A 24,657-nucleotide genomic window follows, 5' to 3' on the forward strand; every position below is an offset into this window, starting at 1 on the left:
GTAGTCATTTTAGAATCTCGTGTATTCGTGGGCATAACCCTCATTCGAAATGATCACCCCAGTGTAAAACATTTTGTGGACGAACATAATATTAAAGGCTGCCATCTGGTGTCTGGAACGTGAAAGTACAACAGAGACAACACCACCACCCACGGAAATTTGTTTGCATGTTCTCATCGTGCTTACTTCAGACCTTGAGCATCATACAACTGCCAGGGATTAAAAGCACCGATTATATTTACAATTATGTCACTTTTTCCATATACATTCGAGCCCCCGAGATGGCTGTAACTCCTATGTGTTAAATTTTTGTGACATCTTGAAGGTTTTGAGATCCATTGTGGTGGTATACAACAGCAAAAATCATAAAAACTCTCATTGTCAGAACACGTCTCGGACCGTGCAATGTATTCTAAATTGATTCCAGATTAAATTGTTCAGAGGCTGTCTCTCTCTTTTTTCAGTCCTTTTATTGACAGGATTAGTGGAGGGTATAGCCTGCCTCTCACCGTAAGAGAGCTTCCTTTATAGAATGAATGAACATATGACGTTTACCATTAATCAAGCCAAACATAAACAACCAAGTAATAAGGACTTTTTGATAGAAACATTGTCCACCATGCTGTACCCTATGTAGTGTTTCTCAACCTTTATTGATCTGAAGTATATATTTTAAATTAGATAAATGTCATGGCAAATTACTGTCACAAAACATATCTACACTGAAATAATGATCTTTCAATTTACTCACTTTGTGTCTAATTAAACAGGCCCAGATTTCACACCAAGCTATTATTCAGTTGTATGAATGGCAGCAGGCGGATACAGTTAATTGGCCCTTCGGTGATCTGGTGTAAATTCTGCCTGTCATTACACATCACTAGCATAGATAGATGAACAAAGACTCTTTATAGTCAAATAATTTTTGGACCACTTAAGTGAAATTAGATCACGGCTCAGTGGTTGGGAATCACTGCCCTATGAGGTGCAACACATCACAGGCCTTTGAAAATGGAACGAGCAATGAAACTAGAACCACTCCAAAGTGTTGCGCATTTCAAAGTCACAATATTTTTTTAACAGATGTATTACAGTTGATGAGTTTTATTTTAAAAAAAAATCATTTTTTTCCATACAGATGCACAGCAATTGGTTTCAGATGTTAGCTAAACAACTGCACTGTAATATGACGCCATCCCACGGTAAGGCTTAACACAGTACAAGCTTCCTCCCATTGGCCAAACCCCCAGTAATTGTGTGATCTAGCATTTTAATAAAATGTCGCAGCTCCAGTCCTAAGTGTATCATCTGCTTTTAAAGGGAGCGTTTTCTACTTGACTGTTAATACATACAGAACCAGATTAATAAAAAAACCCACTGAGGTGCATTCCTTTCCAAATTCATGAGGATCTGTTTGTATTCTCAACATATATAGACATTCCTTTGAACAAAGAACATTTTTAAATGAAAGTGGAACAATACATTGCATGTAACATTATGTGAAACGCACAGATGCAATTTGAACAGTACAGTCCTTTAGCGTGAGGTCAGTGTTGGATGGCATCAATTCCTCATGAGGCAAGCTCACTATTAATATGACTAATGGAAGAAAACAGGAAATAAACAAACCCTGGTGTTGTTTCGGACTGGAACAATGTATAGTAACACGAAGCAAATGCCCCCATCCCACAAACACACCGTGAAATCTTGATGGGGCTACACTTTCGAGGGAGCTTAACAGCGCTGAGGAGGAGGAGAAGCTGTATTTGTTTATCTGTGGACTGAGGAGCAGGTGGAGGATGAACACATTGCTCTGCTGTGGCCAATCAAACGTCTTTGAGTACCTGTTAACGATCATGGGAAGCAGGAAAGATCAAGGATTAGAACAGCGTTTGCCGTTTATTGATCAGGGCACATACAACCCCAATTCCAATGAAGTTGGGACGTTGTGTTAAACAAATAAAAACAGAATACAATAATTTGCAAATCATGTTCAACCAATATTTAATTGAATACACTACAAAGACAAGATATTTAATGTTCAAACTGATGAGCTTTATTGTTTTTAGCAAATAATCATTAACTTAGAATTTTATGGCTGCAACACGTTCCAAAAAAGCTGGGACAGGAGGCAAAAAAAACTGAGAAAGTTGAGGAATGCTCATCAAACACCTGTTTGGAACATCTCACAGGTGAACAGGCTAATTGGGAACAGGTGGGTGCCATGATTGGGTATAAAAGGAGCTTCCCTGAATTGCTCAGTCATTCACAAGCAAAGATGGGACGAGGTTCACCTCTTTGTGAACAAGTGCGAGAGAAAATAGTCCAACAGTTTAAGGACAATGTTCCTCAATGTACAATTGCAGGAATTTAGGGATTTCATCATCTACGGTCCATAATATCATCAACAGGTTCAGAGAATCTGGAGAAATCACTGCATGTAGCGGCAACGCCGAAAACCAACATTGAATACCCGTGACCTTCGATCCCTCAGGCGGCACTGCATCAAAAAAGGACATCAATGTGTAAAGAATATCACCACATGGGCTCAGGAAAACTTCAGAAAAACAATGTCAGTAAATACAGTTTGGCGCTACATCCATAAGTGCAACTTGAAACTCTACTGTGCAAAGCAAAAGCCATTTATCAACAACACCCAGAAACGCCGCCGGCTTCTCTGGGCCCGAGCTCATCTAAGATGGACTGATGCAAAGCGGAAAAGTGTTCTGTGGTCCGATGAGTCCACATTTCAAATAGTTTTTGGAAATTGTGGACGTCGTGTCCTCTGGGCCAAAGAAGAAAAGAAACATCCGGACTGTTATGGACGCAACGTTCAAAAGCTAGCATCTGTGATGGTATGGGGATGTGTTAGTGCCAATGGCATGGGTAACTTACACATCTGTGAAGTCACCATTAATGCTGAATGGTACATACAGGTTTTGGAGAAACATATGCTGCCATCCAAGCAACGTCTTTTTCATGGACGCCCCTTCTTATTTCAGCAAGACAATGCCAAACCACATTCTGCATGTGTTACAACAGCGTGGCTTTGTAGTAAAAGAGTGCGGGTACTAGACTGGCCTGCCTGCAGTCCAGTCTCCTATTGAAAATGTGCGCCGCATTATGAAGCGTAAAATACGACAACGGAGACCCCGGACTGTTGAACAGCTGAAGCTGTACATTAAGCAAGAATGGGAAAGAATTCCACCTACAAAGCTTCATCAATTAGTGTCCTCAGTTCCCAAACATTTATCGAATGTTGTTAAAAGAAAAGGTGATGTAACACAGTGGTAAACATGACCCTGTCCCAGCTTTTTTGGAACGTGTTAGCGCCATAAAATTCTATGTTAATGATTATTTGCTAAAAACTATCAAGTTTATCAGTTTGAACATTAAATATCATCTTTGTAGTGCATTCAATTAAATATAGGTTGAACATGATTTGCAAATCATTGTATTCTGTTTTTATTTATGTTTAACACAACGTCCCAACTTCATTGGAATTGGGGTTGTATTTTACTTTGTACGTTAAAAAAATCTCACAACACCAAACAAAAATGTCACAAAGTATATAGAGTAGTACTTTGACTTATCAGTTTAATTTGTTGCATTACTAATCTTATAACTTAATTCAATTGTATATCAAATCATGAATTAAATTAATTTAATCTGTTAGAGACAAAAAAAAACACATTTTAAAAACCTATTTTAATCAAGAAAAATAGCAATGTATTGAATATAAAATAAAAATAAATAAATAAAAGTTATTGGTCCTATTTCATCCCTCCTGACCGCCAGAGGCGATGCTTCAAGCACTGGATGATCCCTCTAGCGCATGCGCAGGTCACGTGACCTCTCACGGATAATTACCGTTCGCCTTTAAGGGCAGCGTGGCCTCGTGAGTGACATCAGGAACATGGCTCGTTAGTCTCTGGGCCTCTTCGGAAAGTGAAACATCCTAAACTTGACAACACCTTTCCTTAACCGTCGTCGTGTGTTGGTGAGATTAAAATATTACTGTTGCTATTACTATTATATTACTATTGTTGGATTATCAGTAACGCATCTCCTTTCCTTTCCTAAAGGTTGGTTAGGAGTGACCTATTCTAAATGTTGGTTTAAAGGTTGTATCAAGACACCTTCTAAAGCATTTTTAGAATTCAAACATCTTTTCCTCCAAGTATTTCTGGGTCATCATGCTTTGATTTGAAAGAAAAAGAGATTCAGATAGTCCAACACCATCATCCCCGAACTCCTGTCCTTCAAGCTTCTCCAGCTCAGCGTCTTGTCTGCCATCTGGCAGTGGATTGACAGCTTCCTGACGGGCAGGACACAGCAGGTGATGCTGGGGGGGGGGACACCACCTCATCCACACGCACCATCAGAACCTTGGCGCCACAAGGATGTGTCCTCTCTCTGCTGCTCTTCTCTCTCTACAAAAACAACTGCACCTCAATACACCCGACTGGCAAACTCCTGAAGTTTGCAGACGACACCACAGTCATCAGCCTCATCAAAGATGGTGACGAGTCTGCGTATCGACAGGAAGTGGAGCAGCTGGAGCTGTGGTGCGGCCGACACAACCTGGAATTGAACACGCTCAAGACTGTAGAGATGATCATGGACTTCAGTAAGAATCCTTCACCACAGCTGCCCCTACTGCTGTCCAACTGTCCTGTGTCAACCATCGAAACCTCCTAGTTCCTGGGAATTAGTCTCTCCGGACCTGAAGTGGGAGACCAACATCAACTCCATCCTCAAAAAGGCCCAGCAGAGGATGTACTTCCTTCGGCTTCTGAGGAAGCACGGGCTGCCACAAGAGCTGTTGAGGCAGTTCTACACAGCGGTCATTGAAACAGCCCTGTGTTCATCCACCAGTGTGTGGTTTGGTGCTGCCACAAAAAAGGACAAACGCCGACTGCAATGGACAATCAGAACTGCTGAAAAAAAATCATCGCTACCCCCCTACACACCCTTGAGGATTTGCATGCTGCCAGAACTAAGACAAGAGCATCCAAAATCCTCTTGGACCCTCCATATCCTGATCACGACCTCTTCTAGCTCCTTCCCTCAGGTAGGCGCTATTGATCAATGCAAACCAGCAGACATTTCAAGAGCTTCTTCCCTCTTGCCATTAAATTGCTAGAGGCTAAGTGAGTCTCCATAATGTGTTTTTCTGTCTCAATTTTTTTTGTCAAGATGGCCATCTATTGTTGTTTTTATATCTAAATTTTTATTTTGTCGAAATGGCTGTCTATTGTTGTACTAGAGCAGCTCCAACTACAGGAGACACATTTCTTGTGTTTTTGACATACTTGGCAAATAAAGAGGATTCTGATCCTGATCCAGTAGATCCCGTGAAATGGACCAATCAAAGCCAATGTTTCCATATTTAAATCAGGTAAGATGAGCAATCCAATCAGGGAGTACGATCCCACTGAGGCTGTAAGTCTGTGGCACAAAGAGGAGGAGGTCAGACTTCATGGACTGTGTGAAAGCCAGTGGCGTCGTTAGTCCAATCTTAGGGGGGCTGAAACCCCCCTAAAATAAAATGTTCTTAAGCCCCCCTCAACAATTTGGTTGTTTAATTTATTTTGTTTAACCCCATAAATTCTTGAATAGGCGGGGATATACCACCAATAAGCGTTTTGGGGGTCGGTTTCCCTCAGCCCCCAAAGAAAACAAAAAACAAAAAGAAAACTCGTAAAAATAAACAGTCAGTGCTATGAGCCAAAGTCATGTCATTAGTCCCTGTATTGATCAGTTATTAATTAAATACAAGCTGTTTGTGAAATTTTATAATACTGTATTATAGAAATAATGTGTAAAATGATTTAATATTTTGGCCGGTAGAAAAATATCTATTGGCCAACTTGGCTGGTGAGTCAAAAAGTTAATTTCGGACACTGTCCAGAGAAGCACGCATTGGCCGCGGTTTTTGCTGACTTAATCACAACATCCTGTGTCGTCTGTTTTTTTTCCCGAAAAGTCTTTCGGCTGAAAACCGAAAATTTTCAGTGACCATATTTCAGTGCATCCCTAATAGTAATAAAATGACAATCGCCCTCCCCCACCATATGAACACCCAACCGTTTACAACACTGACCTTTCTTGCAAACTCTGGGAGGACGAATGCTGCTTTGTGAATCTCAGTGTTATAATATTTCAAGTTCATGCTTTCCAGTTCTGATTTTGAAAGTTCTTTCATCGGCTTCCGGAAATGTGTTTCCTGAAAGTGAAGGCATCACTTGATCGTAATTATTCAAATAAAAAACTGGGGAAAAGCAAGGTTGTGTCTTAACAGTTGGGGGGGAGAACACTTACAGGGTTCTTACTGCATAGCATGAATCCAATTTGGCCACTGGGATAAGTTGGGATGGTGCCGTAGGCATAGTCCACCACTGGGAATAAGGTCTTGCAAAAGGTTTGCATTTCCTTTATCAGGTCCAAATGCAGCCATTGACACTCTCCTGCGCACATGACAAGAACAGTCTGTACATTTGTAAAAATTCACACGAAGGCTGAAACATGAAAAGCTAAACTTGTACTCGTAATTGCCTCTGCAGTTACTGAAACAAAACTGGAATTAGGGCACGAGCATGCGGCTCGAGGATTTGAAAACTGCTTTGTTTCTTCAGTGTTACAGTAAACCCTTGGTCTTCGCAAAGGGAGGGACCAAAACCTACTAAAACTGTCTAGAATTTGCTCTGTTAATAGTTTAAATCCTAAATATATTCCAAACTATGATCCAGAACATATTAATTCATTAGAAACGCATCCTACATTCCTCTTTAAAAAAGTAAATGGCTGACAGATCATTTGTTTAAATTAAAAAAAAAAAAAAAAAAAAAATGCACCAGAAGAGCGATGACATGTATCTGTATGTCGCCGCTTCACAACCCCTAAAAATAAATTTTACAGCCTTGTTCACCCTGGTGAAAATTGTTGCTTGGTGGGGTTCACTGGCAGACTCAATCAATGGAAAACCCTATTGACGGGCTAGCTAACGGGCTAGCTAACAGCGTTAGCTCACGGGAGGGATTTACCTTAAAATAACATATTTACACACAAACCCTGTAGGAACACATACAGACTGACGACAGACAGACACTCACAGGCGTATGTTTTTCCTAATCTGTGAAAAACAAGTTTAATTAAGTTTTATTGCGACTTTCTTCTACTCTTTTTTAGCTTACTGTAATACACAGGGGCAGCACGGTGGATGACTGGTTTGCACATCTGCCTCACAGTTCTGAGGACCTGGTTTTAGTTTGCACGTTCTCCCCGCGCCAGCATGGGTTTTCTCCAGGTACTCCGGTTTCCTCACACATTCCAAAAACATGCATTGTAGGTTAATTGAAGACTCTAAATTGCCCGTAGTTGTGGATGTGAGTGTGAATGATTGTTTGACTATATGTGCCCTGTGATTGGCTGGTGACCAGTTCAGGGTTTACCCTGCTTCTCACCCAGCGTTAGCTGAGATAAGCTCCAGCACGCCCACAACCCTGGTGAGGATAAGCACCATCTATGCAGCAAAGTTGGAAAAACAGTTTAGCGCAAACGACTCTAAATCAGTCTGGCATGCATTCCAATCGCTGACTAATTCCAAGCGACGATCCCCCCAAGCTGAGAACAATAGCACACTAGCCAACGACTTGAATAACATCTACTGCAGTTTTGAAAAGGACAGTTTCACACCACACACCCACCCGGCCGCACCCGCACCCGCGACCACAACTCTGACTTCTGCGTTAACCATCCATGAACAGGATGTGAGACGCATCTTCAAACAACAGAAGATTAACAAAGTGGCAGGCCCGGACCATGTGTCCCCATCCTGCCTCAAAGTCTGCGCGGATCCAGCTCGCTCCAGGCTTCACTCAGATCTTCAACAGATCTTTGGAAATGTGCAAAGTTCCATCCTGTTTCAAACGCTCCACCATCATTCCAGTCCCCAAGAAACCTGCAATCTCTGGTCTGAATGACTACAGGCCTGTCGCTTTGACATCTGTGGTCATGAAGTCCTTTGAATGTCTCGTGCTGGACCACCTCAAGAGTGTCACAGGTCCCCTGCTGGACCCCCTGCAGTTTGCCTACAAAGCGAACAGGTATGCGGATGATGCAGTCAACATGGGACTGCACTTCATCCTAGAACACCTCGACAGTGCAGGGACCTACGCGAGGATCCTGTTCGTGGACTTCAGCTCAGCGTTCAACACCATCATCCCTGAACTCCTTTCAACCAAGCTTCTCCAGCTCAGCGTCTCACCTGCCATCTGCCAGTGGATTTACAGCTTTGTGACAGGCAGGACACAGCAGGTCAGGCTGGAGGAGGCCACCTCATCCACACGCAGCATCAGCACTGGGGCGCCCCAAGGTTGTGTCCTCTCTCCGCTGCTCTTCTCTCTCTACACGAACGACTGCACCTCAGCGAACCAGACTGTCAAACTCCTGAAGTTTGCAGATGACACCACTGTCATCGGCCTCATCAAGGACGGTGATGAGTCTGCATATCGACAGGAAGCGGAGCGGCTGGAGCTGTGGTGCGGCCGACACAACCTGGAGCTGAACACGCTCAAGACTGTAGAGATGATTGTGGACTTCAGGAGGCATCCTTCGCCACAGCTGCCCCTCACGTTGTCCAGCTGCCTTGTGTCAACCGTCGAGACCTTCAAGTTCCTGGGAATTACAATCTCTCAGGACCTGAAGTGGGCGACCAACATCAACTTCATCCTCAAAAAGGCCCAGCAGAGGATGTACTTCCTGCGGCTTCTGAGAAAGCACGGCCTGCCACCGGAGCTGCTGAGACAGTTCTACACAGCGGTCATCGAATCAGTCCTGTGTTCTTCCATCACAGTCTGGTTTGGTGCTGCTACAAAAAAGGACAAACTCCGACTGCAACGGACAATCAAAACTGCTGAAAGGATTGTCGGTACCCCCCTACCCACCATTGAGGACTTGCACGCTGCCAGAACTAAGACAAGGGCGTGCAAAATCCTCTCGGACCCGCCGCACCCCGGTCACCAGCTCTTCCAGCTCCTTCCCTCAGGTAGGCGCTACCGATCAATGCAAACTAGAACTAGTAGACATTCCAACAGCTTCTTCCCTCTTGCGATGAACTTCTTAAACACCTAACCTATAATTCCATTACAATAAGCTGGCAATTTTTTGACTTGAGTTCGTTGTCACATTTCTGTGGGGCCAATTATGTATTACTCGTGCACTCACTGTAGTTGTCTCGCCATGCTGCACTATTTGCATATACTGGCCACTCATGCCAGAGTAGCATCTGCTCCATTTGCACACTGATTGAGGAGTATTTGTAACATTTGCACAACCAACATTGTCCAAGATGATCGCACTACTCGTCACTACTCGTCACTTTAAACCGCATACACTCCTTGAAGCCTCAGCGCCCTTTGCACAATGGTCATTGCACCGGACTATTGCAATATTAGTCATTCGAATTGCTCTAAGTGCTAGAGGACTCTGCATCTTTTTGCACAATTGTTTTTTGTCAATGTCTTTATGTCTCCAAAGTGTTCTGTAAATTGACTGTCTGTGGTACTAGAGCGGCTCCAACTATCGGAGACAAATTCCTTGTGTGTTTTGGACATACTTGGCAAATAAAGATGATTCTGATTCTGATTCTACTGCAGATTTGAAAAAGACACTTTCACACCCCACACCCACCCAGACGACCACCATCGCACCTCTGACTCCCCTTCCTTCGTTGACCATCCACGAACAGGTGGCGAGACGCATCTTCAATCAACAAAATATCAACAAAGCAGCAGGCCCAGACCTTGTGTCCCCATCCTGCCTCAAAGTCTGCGCGGACCAGCACGCTCCAGTCTTCATAGAGATCTTCAATAGAGCTCTGGAACTGTGCGAGGTACCATCCTGTTTCAAACGCTCCACCATCATCCCAGTCCCCAAGAAACCTGCAATCTCAGGTCTGAATGATAACAGGTCTGTCGCCCTGACATCTGTCATCATTATGTCCTTTGAACGCCTCGTGCTGGACCATCTCAAGAGCATCACAGGTCCCCTGCTGGAGCCCCTACAGTTTGCCTAAAGAGCAAACAGGTCTGTGGATGACGCAGTCAACATGGGACTGCACTTCATCCTAGAACACCTCGACGGTGCGGGGAACCACGCAAGGATCCTGTTTGTGGACTTCAGCTCTACGTTCAACACCAACATCTCCGAACTCCTCTCCTCGAAACTTCTTCAGCTAAACTTCGCCTGCCATCTGCCAGTGGATTTACAGCTTCCTGACGGGCAGGACACCACCTCATCTACACGCACCACCAGCACGCACAAGGCCAAAAATAAACTAGCTTTTGGATTCAAATATACTGTACACAATGACAACGCGGAGTAAATGTCTTTTGTGGAGCCGATCAATGAAGTCATTGTTTGGATCGGTGAATTATGACATTAAACCGATCAGCATAAAATGCTAATTATCGGCCGAGACCGATCAGGCTGATAAAATCGGTGTAAAGTCTACCAATTATATATTACTTGTGCACTCACTAGAGTAGTCTCGCCATTATTTGCATATCTGTTGTTGACCGATATTGCTCACTCGTGCATCTGCAACATTTGCACAATCGACATTGTCCCAGATTATCGCACTACTAGTCACTTTCAACTGCATCAATTTCTTGAAGTCTCTCCCCCTTGCACAATGGTCATTGCACCGGACTATTGTTCTATTAGTCATTTCAAACGGCTCTAATTGCTAGAGGACTCTGCATCTTTTTGCATAATTGTCAAAAAAATTAAAGATTTAAATTGTACCGGCATTACCACATTACTGGTACTTGAGACAAATTCCTTGTGTGTTTTTGACATACTTGACAAAAAAAGATGTTACTTATTACTTGAGCTTAAGAGGAACTTAGTTACTTTACTGATTACTTGATTTCAAAAGTAACTAAGTTAAAAAAAAGTGCCAGGAATATACAAACACAATACAAAAAAGCATTAACCCATTACTTGGTAATGTACGCCACACAAATTACATAATGATGTCATCAACATGAACCTATAAGTTAAATATTAGTGCAGTTGATGCCACGTTAAATGAGCAACTTAGTACAGACTTGACATGCAAACACAGTATAGTAAGTACCTAAACGTAAACAAGCACACCTTTCTCAGTACACTTCTCTAAAGACTCTTAACTGATAGATGGATGGATGGATGTCGATTGTGGTCCATGAAGGCAACTGTGTGTGTATATATACGTAAATGTTAAAGTGAGTGCCGGTTTGAAATTGGGGGCATACAAACACACACACACACACACACACACACACACACCATTGCTCCCACCATCATAATTTTGATGCAAACAGCGAGAAAAGGTGACAAGATTACGCATCTGTTTAACTGTTTAACTAGCAAAGCTGTTGGTGATTGACGGGGGGGAGCAGCACTTATTTACGTGATGTCAGCCGTGCAGCGCGTTAAACCAGCTCACAGTCCGGACTACAGACGAAGTTGAAACCTCTCACTTTTCATTGTAAATATTACTTAATTATTGTAAGTCCTTCAGTGAGTCAGTCCTTAACCTCCATGACCGATTTATTTCCATGCACTTCGATATGAATAATTAACCCACAACGCATTGCGCACATAACACGCCTGTAATACCATATTCTTAAAGTGTAAATAAAAAAGTAACAACAATCAAATACACTTTATATAACAAAAATACTGTGGTGATAGTGAAAACATGCATTTCTTTGCACTTTTATGGTACTTCACAGTCACTGTGCATTGTAGAATCAACAATCACCTCCCGATCGCTTTCTTCCGCTTATTGAGAAGTCAGCGGTCTGTGTGAACTGTTAAATGCTACTGAATAGCTGGATTGTGTTTTTTCCAAGTCACCATCCACAAATCAGTACTTAGTGACAGACACTGATGACTCAAAAGTAACTCTTGCTGGTTTGAAAAAGTAACTGTAGTCTGATTACTCTTCCGGGTTCTGACGTAATTTCGACAGAACTGAGGATTGATTAATGTGTTAGTTTTTTGGGTGTGCTGGACTTCTGCTTGATATTTGTGTTTTTGCGCCGCTCCAGCTACCTACGAGCTACAGCTAGCTTGATAACGCGGATAAACACTATGCTAGTCAGTTACCATGAACATGGAAAATGTGAGTCTCATGTTGAGGCTAGTTGAGAAGCCATGGTGTAAAGACCATACCACTTCTGAAAATGAATAAAGTACGATGACATGAAATATAAACCTACCCTGGGAGCAGAGAATTCCGCCTTTGGTTAATGCTGTCTTCATCAGTTGATAGTAACTCTCCTTGAATAAACTTTCAGCAGGGCCTGCAACATGAACAAAAATCACAAGAATCAGGCATGAACACATTTTGTAAGGAGATGTCATTACACTTACCAACAGGGTCGGATGAATCAGTAATAATGATGTCAAAGGCATCTTGGTTTTGCTTCATAAATTCAAAGCCATCTCCAACATGGAGGGTGAGCTTTGGACTGAAGAAACCTTTGGCCATGCCTGGGAGGAACTTCTTTGAGACATCAATAACGTCCTACAAAGGAGACAACGTGGCAGTTGCAGTAATATTCTATTCTATTGATATTCTTTAACAAGGAGAAAAATCTGCATTGTGTTTGATCCACGAATCGACCAATGCATTTCCATGAACGTCCACTATATGCCTTTCTGTGACCCTTCCAGTCTCTCTGTTACAACCTGCCGATTGACACTCTGTGAGAGTCGAAGCACAGTGGCCACTTCCCTCTAAGAACATCCTGTTTGAATACTGTTAATCAGTGATTCTGGAATTGTGGTACTAGCACCATTAGTGGTATTAGTTTTAGAATAATTTCACATTTAATCTTTAATAATAATTTGTTTAAAAATTTTTATTAGGTACAATTTTTAGTTAACTTTTGAGAAATACATTTCAATTGAATCATTTCGTATAGTTTTTCCATTTCCCTATATTTAATAGGGCTGTAACGATACACCAAGATCACGATTCGATACGCATCCCGATTTCTGACCCACGGTTCGATGAATGATGAGATTTTTTGGTGGGGGTGGTGAAGAGATTATGATAGCAAAAAAATTTACTATTTATTTAGTACACTTAATTCTACATAATTGTAAATAGGTAGCTAGATGAATTCGATAGATAGGATAGATAAGATTGATAAAATAGATTAGATAGCTAGCTAAATAAGTCTTACAGTCTGTCGTGTAAACCAGAAATTAAATAACAAAAGCAAAGAAAACTTTTCTCTTACAAAATAGCTACAGTTTAAAAAAATAGAACTAAACTACAATGTGGAGATTAAGTTTAGGAAGCAAACCTGCTGTCTGTTGCATAAACTACAACATTAATGTAAACATTGGGGTAAAGAAATTAAATAACAAAAATAAAGATTTTCTCTTACTGTCTCACTGTCGTGCCACCTGCACGCACAGCGCTCTCCATACAGGCAGGTTAGCAGTGTGTGTAAAATAGACTTTTCACCGATTTTATTGGGCTGATTGGTATTGGCCAATATTTAGCATTTTATGCTGATCGGCTTTAATGTCAGAATTCGCCGATCCGATCAATGACCGCAAAAGACATTTACTCCGCGTCGCCATCGCGCACAGTATATTTGAATCCAAAAGCTAGTTTATTTTTAGCCTTGTCGCGCGTCTTTTGACGTAGTATTGGAAATATCTGACAGCCAATAAAGTTATTTTTTTTTTTAATTTAACAAACATGTCTGTGCTGTGGAACAGACAACACGTAATGCCTGGATCAGACTACAAGACAAAGTTTCTCTTTCACGATTGCACTATGTCAGACTACTACAATAAAATCTTGTATTCCGATACCACCGCATCCCGTTTTTAACGATCATTGGCCTTTATCTTGTCAACTCAAATGCAAACGGATACACTCGTTACCGTGGCGACGACAACAAGAGTGGAACGCGCCGACTTTGTATTATAAGGACAAAATGGGGGAAAACGTGTGTTGGTGGTCACCGGTGCTCAGGACAAGAGAGGACATTCATTTAAGGATTGCTTGAGGTATTTTCCCGTACTTTGAATACGATACGGCTCGTAAGCAGGCAACAAAACGTTATGTAGCCGAGCAAGCTAGTGGTACCACGAACGGTTGGACGTAAACATGCCGCCGTTCTGTCGAATCATGCTCTAAAGTTTCGGTGTGGGTGAAGTAATTTAATTAAAAATAAAGTAATTTAATTACAGTAAGTTAGCACCCATTATTTCTGTCATGTAATGGTGGTTTGACCTGACTGATTAGAATACACGATCTGACAAGAGCAGTGATTTCCAACCTTTATGGAGCCAAAGAACATATTTTAGAATTGAAAAATCTCACGGAACACCAACAAACAAAAATGTCACAAAAAGTGGATACATTAATTACTGTATGTACTTCCTGCCATCTAATAGAAGACCATTTATCATTTGTTCTCTCTGTCACTATGCCTCACTGGCATAAATAGATGAACAAAGATACATTATTTATTGTAAATAGAATTTTTTGAGCAATTAATTACACAAGTATGTACAGTAAACGAACAAGTCATTTGAATAGACACATTCCTCCATCTTGTGATCGGATCGGTGATCGGTTATCGTTTTTTTCAACTCGCTGATCGGTCCTAAAAAATCCTGATCGTGTAAAGCCTAATGCAAAACATCTCACGTCCAGCCATTTCCACAGCATTAGCAATGTTTTTAGCATTGTCTGTCGTCACGAACGAATGAAGACGTCTGACTTACTGATTTTCCACTCTTCCACAGCCGTTCACAGTATTTCTGCCACACCACCGTGTGGCTGTGTGGCTCTCTTGTACACAACACGTTTGGAGGACCGGGTACACTATTGGCCAATTCTCTGTGATAAAGTTAAGGTCATGTCACCTTTGTGTGGCACGGAACATCCATCCATCAGCTGTTTTTACAATTTATTCAGCCTATACTTTTCAGACATGCAAACACCAAAGGCATTTAAAAAGGCTACGACACAGGCTGATCTGATGAGAAAAAAAGTTGCTTAAACGTAAGACTAGCAAGAGAGGATGTCCACTCCAGTGGTAGGTAGAGTAGCCAAATATTGTACTCAAGTAAGAGTACTGTTACTTGACAATAATGTGACTCATGTAAAAAGTAGTCCTCCAAAAAATTACTTAAGAGTAAAAAGTACATAGTTAAATAATTACTCAAAGTACGGAGTAAATAGTAACTTCTGACATTTTTAACCACTGCATTAACATCAATAAAAAAAAGAAAAGAAAATATGAATGTGCAAATTCTGATATTGCTGTGTGTGTGTGTGTGTGTGCACAGTCAAAACTACAACTCCAATTACAATGAAGTTGGGACGTTGTGTTAAACAAATAAAAACAATACATTTGCAAATCATGTTCAACCCATATTTAATTGAATACACTACAAAGACAATATATTGAATGTTCAAACCGATAAACTTGATTGTTTTTAGCAAATAATCATTAACCTAGAATTTTATGGCAGCAACACGTTCCAAAAAAGCTGGGACAGGGTCATTTTGACCACTGTGTTACATTAGCTTTTCTTTTAACAAGATTCAATAAACGTTTGGGAAATGAGGACACTAATTGTTGAAGCTTTGTAGGTGGAATTCTTTCCCATTCTTGCTTGATGTACAGCTTCAGCTGTTCAACAGTCCGGGGTATCCGTTGTCGTATTTTACGCTTCATAATGCGCCACACATTTTCAATGGGAGACAGGTCTGGACTGCAGGCAGTGCAGAATGTGGTTTGGCATTGTCTTGCTGAAATAAGCATGGGCGTCCATGAAAAAGACGTTGCTTGGATGGCAGTATATGTTTCTCCAAAACCTGTATGTACCTTTCAGCATTAATGGTGCCTTCACAGATGTGTAGGTTACCCATGCCATTGGCACTAACACAGCCCCATACCATCACAGATGCTGGCGTTTGAACTTTGCGTCCATAACAGTCCGGATGGTTCTGTTCCTCTTTGACCCAGAGGACACAACGTCCACAATTTCCAAAAACAATTTGAAATGTGGACTCGTCGGACCACAGAACACTTTTCCACTTTGCATCAGTCCATCTTAGATGAGCTCGGGCTCAGAGAAGCCGGCGGCATTTCTGGGTCTTGTTGATAAATGGCTTTTGCTTTGCATAGTAGAGTTTCAAGTTGCACTTACGGCTGTAGCGCCGAACTGTATTTACTGACATTGGTTTTCTGAAGTGCTCCTGAGCCCATGTGGTGATATCCTTTACACATTAATGTCGGTTTTTGATGCAGTGCCGCCTGAGGGATCGAAGGTCACGGGTATTCAATGTTGGTTTTCGGCGTTGCCGTTTACATGCAGTGATTTCTCCAGATTCTCTGAACCTTTTGATGATATTATGGACCGTAGATGATGAAATCCCTAAATTCCTGCAATTGTACATTGAGGAACATTGTCCTTAAACTGTTGGACTATTTTCTCTCGCACTTGTTCACAAAGAGGTGAACCTCGTCCCATCTTTGCTTGTGAATGACTGAGCAATTCAGGGAAGCTCCTTTTATACCCAATCATGGCACCCACCTGTTCCCAATTAGCCTGTTCACCTGTGGGATGTTCCAAACAGGTGTTTGATGAGCATTCCTCAACTTTCTCAGTCTTTTTGCCACCTGTCCCAGCTTTTTTGGAACGTGTTGCAGCCATAAAATTCTAAGTTAATGATTATTTGCTAGAAACAATAAAGCTCATCAGTTTGAACATTAAATATCTTGTCTTTGTAGTGTATTCAATTAAATATTGGTTGAACATGATTTGCAAATCATTCTATTCTGTTTTTATTTATGTATAACACAACGTCCCAACTTCATTGGAATTGTACAACAAAACATCTGTAATTTACTGCACGGTGTTTTCTCAAGTTATAAGTGAGCTGAAATATCCACAGTTTGGGCAGACAGTACCAGATAAATACTACAATCCATGAAAGCTATTGTTTTTGTTAATCTAAATCTAATCACGCCGTTGCCTTCATGGTAACGACGACCTTCCCAACATGGCCGCCACGTTGGCACGACAACCAGCCGGGCTGGCTTATTTAGTGTTAATATATATGCCCGGATAGCCCAATTGAAGACGTGAGGTCATGTGACTTTCCTGTGTCGTTTGATTGGTGAACTAGACTTAAACGTCACTAGCGCTTAAATTAGATTGATGCAAAAAGCGGCCAATGGGGAAGTCGAAATCGTAGTCTTACGCACGAAATAGTTGATAAGCAATAATTGCTAAATAAAAGTAGCGAGCAACATTTAGATCATTGCAAGAGAGTGAAAGTACCGTTACTTCTTAACAGCAGAAGTGGGTAAGGTGTTTTTTCTGGTCTCGTCAACTCCTGTGACTTATCCAAACACAGCAGGTCCCTGAGCACACAGGCGGAACCACAGGCTAATTCGTGCGCATATTAGTCCGCCACGGAATAATATTCAGACATTACATCTGTGTGGATGGTGGCTATGTGAAATGGATCGAGCTGCCAGCGTTTAAGGAGTACGAAACAGCCTATGACGTCACCGACGTTGACCCCTCCCTCCAAGAAAAACTCATCAGATCTGTATGATTCCCGGAAATGGCCTATTTTGAGCTCAAAACGGAGAATTTCGCCGAAAGGCAACGGATTTGCATGTATGACTTTTACTTTAGCCGTGTTTTCCTCCTGTCTTTTGCTCTCCTCCCGTAGTCGAACTAGCATCAGTAGTCTAGCTCGCCAGTAGCCACAGGCTTGATCACGCACTGGAAAAAGTAGTCCTGTGACACGCGCTGGAAAAGGCTTGATGAAGAAATTTATAAATCTAGGCTTACGTTTCATTACATTAACTTAAAAAACGTAATAATACTATTAATAATAATAATAATAACAATAAATTATTATTAGGCTTTACACGATCAAGATTTTTGGGGCTGATCACCGATCAGCAAGTTTAAAAAAACAATAACCGATCACAAGATGGAGCAATGTGTCCATTTACATGACTTGTTCATTGATTGTATAGACTCGTGTATTTTATGACTTGTTCATTTATTGTATATACACTTGTGTACTGTATACTGAGTATACAGTACACAATCCATCCAGCTATCCATTTTCTGTATCGCTTATCCTCACTAGGGTCGCGGGAGTGCTGGAGCCCATCCCAGCATAAAATTATTCTCTAGCATTTTAGACAAAAGTTAAAACCATCAATGACCTCTAGGGGGCATTCAAGGATTGGCCACTGAGTTTACTCTAAATTTAGGTCAGATCAACATTACAACATGCCAACTTACTGTAATTAAATTACTTTATTCCAATTAAATTACTTTAATAAATACTGTTAATGACATACTGACTAACTTTCTAACTGTCCCGGCTATATGGACACGTGTTGTCCAGAGTTTGCGTCCGTTTGGATTTTCCTTTTTTTTTTTTCACCCCGCGCTGCATTCCTTTGAACGAGTCATACTCCTCGTGTACATTCTTCAGGTGCCCAATCAAATTTGTGTTGAAGCATTTAGATTATGTTCCCCACAACGTACTTCAGTTGTGCACAGACTGCAATTAACTGTTGTTTGTCAAAATAGTCCCATAACGATGACGTGATTTTTAACAGACAAAATTGAAAAAAAAAAAACTTTATTGGCCGTCAGATAGTTACAGTACTGCGCCACTAGAGACGTGACAACGCTAAAAATAAACTCTTTTGGATTCACACGCAATGGCGACACGGAGTTAAATGTCTTAAATGTGCGGAGCCGATCGATGACGTCATTGATCGGCTCGCCGAATTATAACATGAAAGCCGATCAGCCAATCAGCATAAAATGCTGATTATCGGCTGATACCGATCACACCGGCGTAAAGTCTAATTATTATTATATTGTAGCGTCGGAGGAATTGCCAGCACTATAAGAATGCTGTGATCTTGTTAGTTTGTGTTAATTACTCCCTAATAGTATCAGTTTTCTCCTAATAGACTGTGTGTTCATTTCCCCTCGTTTTGCTGTTTGTCAACTGTTTTTGACTATTTAGCACCACGTAAGAGTGTCGCATAGCACTGACTCATTGTAGCTGACTTGTGCAGCTTAATGGTCAGTGTATGTAATGACAGGTTGAAATAAAGCCTAAAATAAAGCCTGCTTGGGTTTTCTCCAGCTACTACAGTTTTCTCCCACATCCCCCCCAAAAAACATGCATGGTAGGCTATTTGAAGACTCTAAATTGCCCATAGGTGTGAATGTGAGTGCGAATGGTTGTTTGTCTGTGTGCCCTGTGATTGACTGGCGACGAGTTCAGGGTGTACCTCACCTCTCGCCCAGTCGGCTGGGATAGGCTCCAGCACTCCGGCGACCCTAGTGAGGATAGGCGGTACGGAAAATGGATGGATGGAAGTGAGGAATGAAACCTCACAGCTCGGCCATATGTGGCGTGGAGGCACACTATAGCGAGGGCGTGTCAGGGTTCTGCCATTTTTGTGACGACACAGGATTGTGAATTTGAAAACTGCGATTTTCGGTTTCATTACAAAATCGTTACAGCCCTAATTAAGTGCATTGTTAATGTTCAAAGGGTGCATAACGTTACGCTAATACTAAATATTGATAAATACTATTTTGAAGGCCAACAATGCTGCTGAACTTTTATGTTTGTCATGATGGTGGTAAATGGAGAGCCAAGTATTTTTTTGAGGTGGTACTTGGTTTGAGACCCACGACTGCAGCTCAATTGTTAGGTCTCATCTTGTTCAGCATGATGAAGAGGGCTGTTTAAATGCCAATTTGATTCATGGATCAAACCACTATGCAGTTCCTTGTTAGAGAACAGCAAGTTGTGCAAAAAGTACCTAAACATCAAACAGTTGGACCTGTACATTCAAAAGTTTAGAGAACGTTAAATTGAGTTTGCCACTAAAGGTTATAGTATGGTTGAGGTTCATCCCGAAATTTCAGTCGAAAGACAAATTTTCTAACTTTTTGTGAGTACTTTATGTTGCGATAAGATCCGACCACAAATTTGTCGAATGTTGTTTGCCCTCACCTCGTCGATCTCACAGAGGACCACTGACTCCACCTGAGCATTCTTCACCACTTCCCTCAGCACGCCACCATCACCACCGCCAATAATGAGAACCTGTTTAAAAGTTGACACATTATTAAGAATGTATATACATTGGTTAAGGATCACATTAAATCTCCATTCCAGTGCATATGCTACCTTTCTGGGGCAAGGGTGGCTATACAGGGGGAGGTTGGCAATCATTTCCTGATATGCAAACTCATCCCTCTCCGTGCACTGGATCACTCCATCCAGTACCAACACGTTGCCGTACGTTTTACTAGAATGAGTTAGTGACACAGTCAACAGCGTTATAGAAAAGAAGTGTTTCAGACCTACATTATATATAGAAAAAAAAAAAAAGTGCTTTAGACCTTTTAAAATTTGGTTAACTCACACCATTTACGCACGATTGTACCAATAATTGTTCTGGAGTATATTTGATTTTGATTGATTAAAAGTACCCCTCCTTGAGCCGTCACCTTATCGTGGTGGAGGGGTTTGTGTGTCCCAATGATCCTAGGAGCTAAGTTGTCTGGGGCTTAATGCCCCTGGTAGGGTCACCCATGGCAAACAGGTCCTAGGTGAGGGACCAGACAAAGCACGACAAAAGACCCCTATGACGAACAAGGTTTCCCTTGCCCGGACACGGGTCACCGGTGCCCCCCTCTGGAGCTAGACCTGGAGGTGGGGTTCGAAGGCGAGCGCCTGTTGGCCGGGCCTGCAACCATGGGGCACGGTGGGTTCACCTTACCATGGGCTCACCACCTATGGGAGGGGCTATCAGGGATTGGGTGCAGTGTGAGCTGGGCGGTGGCGGACAAGCCAATCCCCGGCTACAGAAATTGGCTCTAGGGACGTGAAATGTCACCTCTCTGGCAGGGAAAGAGCCCAAGCTGGCGAGAAATTCCAACTATAGTCGGGTTCGCCTCCATCCACGGCTTGTGCTCTGGTACCAGTCCTCTTGAGAAGGGTTTGACTCTCTTCCACTCTGGAGTTGCCCACTGTGAGAGGCGCCAAGCAGGTGTGGGTATACTTATTGTCCCCCGGCTCGGCGCCTGTACGTTGGGGTTCACCCCGGTGGAGGAGAGGGTAGCCTCCCTCCGCCTTCACATGGGGGGCCGGGTCCTGACTGTTGTTTGTGCCTATGCACCAAACAGCAGTTCAGAGTACCCACCCTTTTTGGAGTCCTTGGAGTGGGTGCTGGAGAGCGCACCCGCTGGGTACGTCATCATTCTGGTGGGGGACTTCAATGCTCACGTGGGCAAAGACAGTGAGACCTGAAAGGGCGTGATTGGGAGGAACGGCCCCCCCGATCAGAACCCAAGTGGTGTTCTGTTATTGGACTTCTGTGGCCATCACGGATTGTCCATAACGAACACCATGTTCAAGCATAAGGGTGTCCACACGTGCACTTGGCACCAGGACACCTTTGGTCATCGGACTTGCGGCTGAATGTCTTGGACACTCGGGTGACGAGAGGGGCGTAACTGTCAACTGATCACCACCTAGTGGTGATTTGGCTCCGATGGTGGGGGGAGGATGCCTGGCAGGCCCCAAACGTATTGAGAGGGTCTGCTGGGAATGTCTGGCAGAATCCCCTGTCAGAAGGAGTTTCAACTCCCACCTACGGCAGGACTCCACACACGTCTCGGGGGAGGCGGGGGAGAATGAGTCCGAGTGGACCATGCAGCCGCCATTGCAGAGGCGGTCCACCGGACCTGTGGGCTTAAGGTAGTCGGTGCCTGTCGTGGCGGCAATCCCCGAAACCGTAGGTGGACACCAGCGGTGAGAGATGCCGTCAAGCTGAAGGAGGAGTCCTATCGGGCCTTTTTTTGCCTGTAGGACTCCTGAGGCAGATGATGGGTACCGGCTGGCCAGGCGGAATGCAGCTTTGATGTTTACTGAGGCAAAAACTTGGACATGGGAGGACTTCGGTGAGGTCATGGAGAACCACTTCCGGAAGGCTTTGATGAAATTCTGGTCCACCATCCGGCATCTCAGGAGGGAGCTTCTCCCTCCTGAGATGCCGGATCAACACACCATCAACACTGTGTTTAGTGGTGATGGGGCGCTGCTGACCTCAACTCGGGACGCTGTGAGTCGGTGGGGAGAATACTTAGATCATCTCATCAATTTCACCGACAAGCCTTCCCAGGAGGTAGCAGAGTCTGGGGTCTCTGAGGCGGGCTCTCCGATCTCTCGGATTGAGGTCACCGAGGTGGTTAAAAAGCTCCTCAGTGGCAAGGCCCCAGGGGTGGAGTAGATCCGCCCGGAGTTCCTAAAGGCTCTGGATGCTGTGGGGCTGTCCTGGTTGACGCGCCTCTGCAACATCGCATGGACATCGGGGACAGTGCCTCTGGATTGTCAGACTGGGGTGGTGGTCCCCCATTTTTAAAAAGGGGGACCGGAGAGTGTGTTCCAACTCCTCAGCCTCCCTGGTAAGGTCTATTCAGGGGTGCTGGAGAGGAGGGTCCGTCGAGAAGTCGAATCTCAGATTCAGGAGGAACAGTGTGGTTTTCGTCCTGGCCGTGGAACAGTGGACCAGCTCTTCACCCTCGGCAGGATTCTTGAGGGTGCATGAGAGGTTGCCCAACCAGTCTACATGTGTTTTGTGGACTTGGCAAGGCGTTCGACCGTGTCCCTCTGGGAGTCCTGTGGAGGGAGCCGAACTCCCTGATATGGGCTGTTCGGTCCCTGTACGACCGGTGTCAGAGTTTGGTCCGCATTGCTGGCAGTAAGTCGGACTTGTTTCCAGTGAGGGTTGGACTCCACCATGGATGCCCTTTGTCACCGATTCTGTTTATTACTTTTATGGACAGAATTTATAGGCACAGCCGAGGCGTAGAGGGGGTCCGGTTTGGTGACCTCAGTATTGCATCTCTGCTTTTTTCAGATGATGTGGTTCTGTTGGCTTCATCAAGCCGTGATCTCCACCTCTCACTGGAGCAGGTTTGCAGCAGAGTGTGAAGCACCTGGGATGAAAATCAGCACCTCCAAATCTGAGACCATGGTCCTCAGTCGGAAAAGGGTGGCGTGCCCTCTACAGGTCGGAGATGAGATACTTCCCCAACTGGAGGAGTTCAAGTATCTTGGGGTCTTGTTCACGAGTGAGGGAAGAATGGAACGGAAGCTCGACAGGCGGATCGGTGCGGCGTCTGCAGTGATGCGGACTTTGTATCGGTCCGTTGTGGTGAAGAAGGAGCTAAGCCGAAAGGCGAAGCACTCTATTTACCGGTCGATCTATGTTCCAACTCTCAGCTATAGTCACAAGATGTGGGTCGTGACCGAAAGAACAAGATAGATAGAAGCGGCCGAAATTAGTTTGCTCTGCAGTGTGTCCGGGCTCTCCCTTAGAGATAGGTGAGAAGCTCGGTCCTACAGGAGGGGCTCGGTGTAGAGCCGCTGCTCCTCCGGATTGAGAGGACCCAGATGAGGTGGCTCCGGCATCTGATTAGGATGCCTCCCGGACGCCTCCCTGGTGAGGTGTTCCGGGCACGCCCCACCGGGAGGAGTAAACGGGGACGACCCAGGACACGCTGGAGAGACTACGTCTCTGACCTGGGAACGCCTCGGGATCCTCTCGGAAGAGCTGGAGGAAGTGGCTGGGGAGAGGGAAGTCTGGGCTTCCCTGCTGGAGCTACTGCCCCAGCGACCCGACCTCGGATAAGCGGAAGAAAATGGATGGATGGATGATTAAACGTATACACAGCCTTACGTTAAACAATATATTCTATCACAAAGTTGAGTCGTATGAGAATACCGATAGGAGTGCTTAGATTTTAGCAACGTGCTACTTTGTTAGCTTAAACTACTTAAATAGCTATCTTGAAGCTGTACTACCAATGTAATTAATTCCATTACATTGGTAGTATAATAGTACATATCGGAGCTAGCTGCGTTAGCAAAGTGCGGGAGCACTAAAAAATAATCACAACAACAAAAAAAACACACCTCTTGAACACCAACACGTCTTGAAATTTGGATTTCTTGTGGTAGAGGACCTCGTCCACTTGGAGACTAGTGGCTTGGCCGGGCCATAATGTGCACGTCTCCTTAAACCAGCCGTCCCTGATATTGTCCATGCCGGTGCCCCACGAGCTCAGGTAAACGTGTTTATAGACGATCCAACGTGACACGCGACAACGTTTTGACACTTATGATATGACTGACAGCCATACTTGCTGCTTCGTATCGGAGCGAATAGCTGCCGCCTGACGTCAAGACGCACGGTTATGCAAGCCAATAGGGTGCCGGGATATCAGAGCTCATAGCATAGTTTGCTTGACTTGTCACCACTGGTGACGCCCAGAAGCGCACGTGAGGTGGCGAATGGAGATCTTGCAGATGAGCATTTCTAAAAGGGAGGACGAAAGAGGCAGTTTGGATAATTAAATAATAAATAAATACATTTACTTTGTAAATGTAGTTGGTTGTAATTACAAGTTACCCTGTTGAAAATATAGTAGTGTAACTTTCTATTGCGTTCTCAAAGTAATATCACGAATTATATTTGATTACATTTG

The 24,657-nt window shown here is 43.5% G+C and overlaps 1 protein-coding gene across 2 annotated transcripts; it reads right to left on the reverse strand.

Annotated features, from left to right (window-relative positions):
* Positions 1 to 1,084: 1,084 nt before the first annotated feature.
* Positions 1,085 to 24,329, reverse strand: srm (spermidine synthase). Of its 2 annotated transcripts, XR_009769160.1 has the most exons (9): positions 24,086 to 24,329; positions 20,291 to 20,411; positions 20,114 to 20,206; positions 12,427 to 12,580; positions 12,273 to 12,356; positions 6,325 to 6,470; positions 6,107 to 6,229; positions 5,316 to 5,451; positions 1,085 to 1,844 (listed from the first exon to the last, which is right to left on the reverse strand). XR_009769160.1 is itself a non-coding variant. In XM_061685224.1 (8 exons), exons 1-8 carry the CDS (start codon positions 24,214 to 24,216, stop codon positions 1,827 to 1,829), a joined length of 870 nt encoding a protein of 289 aa, XP_061541208.1. In that variant the 5' UTR covers positions 24,217 to 24,329; the 3' UTR covers positions 1,085 to 1,826. The 2 variants fall into 2 exon arrangements, 1 of the variants encoding a protein (XP_061541208.1); XM_061685224.1 differs by lacking the exon at positions 5,316 to 5,451.
* Positions 24,330 to 24,657: the final 328 nt, after the last annotated feature.

The sequence above is a fragment of the Phycodurus eques genome, chromosome 1, assembly GCF_024500275.1.
Source record: "Phycodurus eques isolate BA_2022a chromosome 1, UOR_Pequ_1.1, whole genome shotgun sequence".
NCBI lineage: Eukaryota > Metazoa > Chordata > Actinopteri > Syngnathiformes > Syngnathidae > Phycodurus > Phycodurus eques.

Coding starts and splice junctions, on each gene's coding strand:
- srm (XM_061685224.1), bottom strand. CDS start 24,216: ATGGACAATATCAGGGACGGCTGGTTTAAGGAGACGTGCACATTATGG. Junction 20,207..20,290: donor GCCACCCTTGCCCCAGAAAG/GTAGCATATGCA, acceptor ACTTTTAAACAG/GTTCTCATTATTGGCGGTGG. Junction 12,357..12,426: donor TGATTCATCCGACCCTGTTG/GTAAGTGTAATG, acceptor TTCATGTTGCAG/GCCCTGCTGAAAGTTTATTC.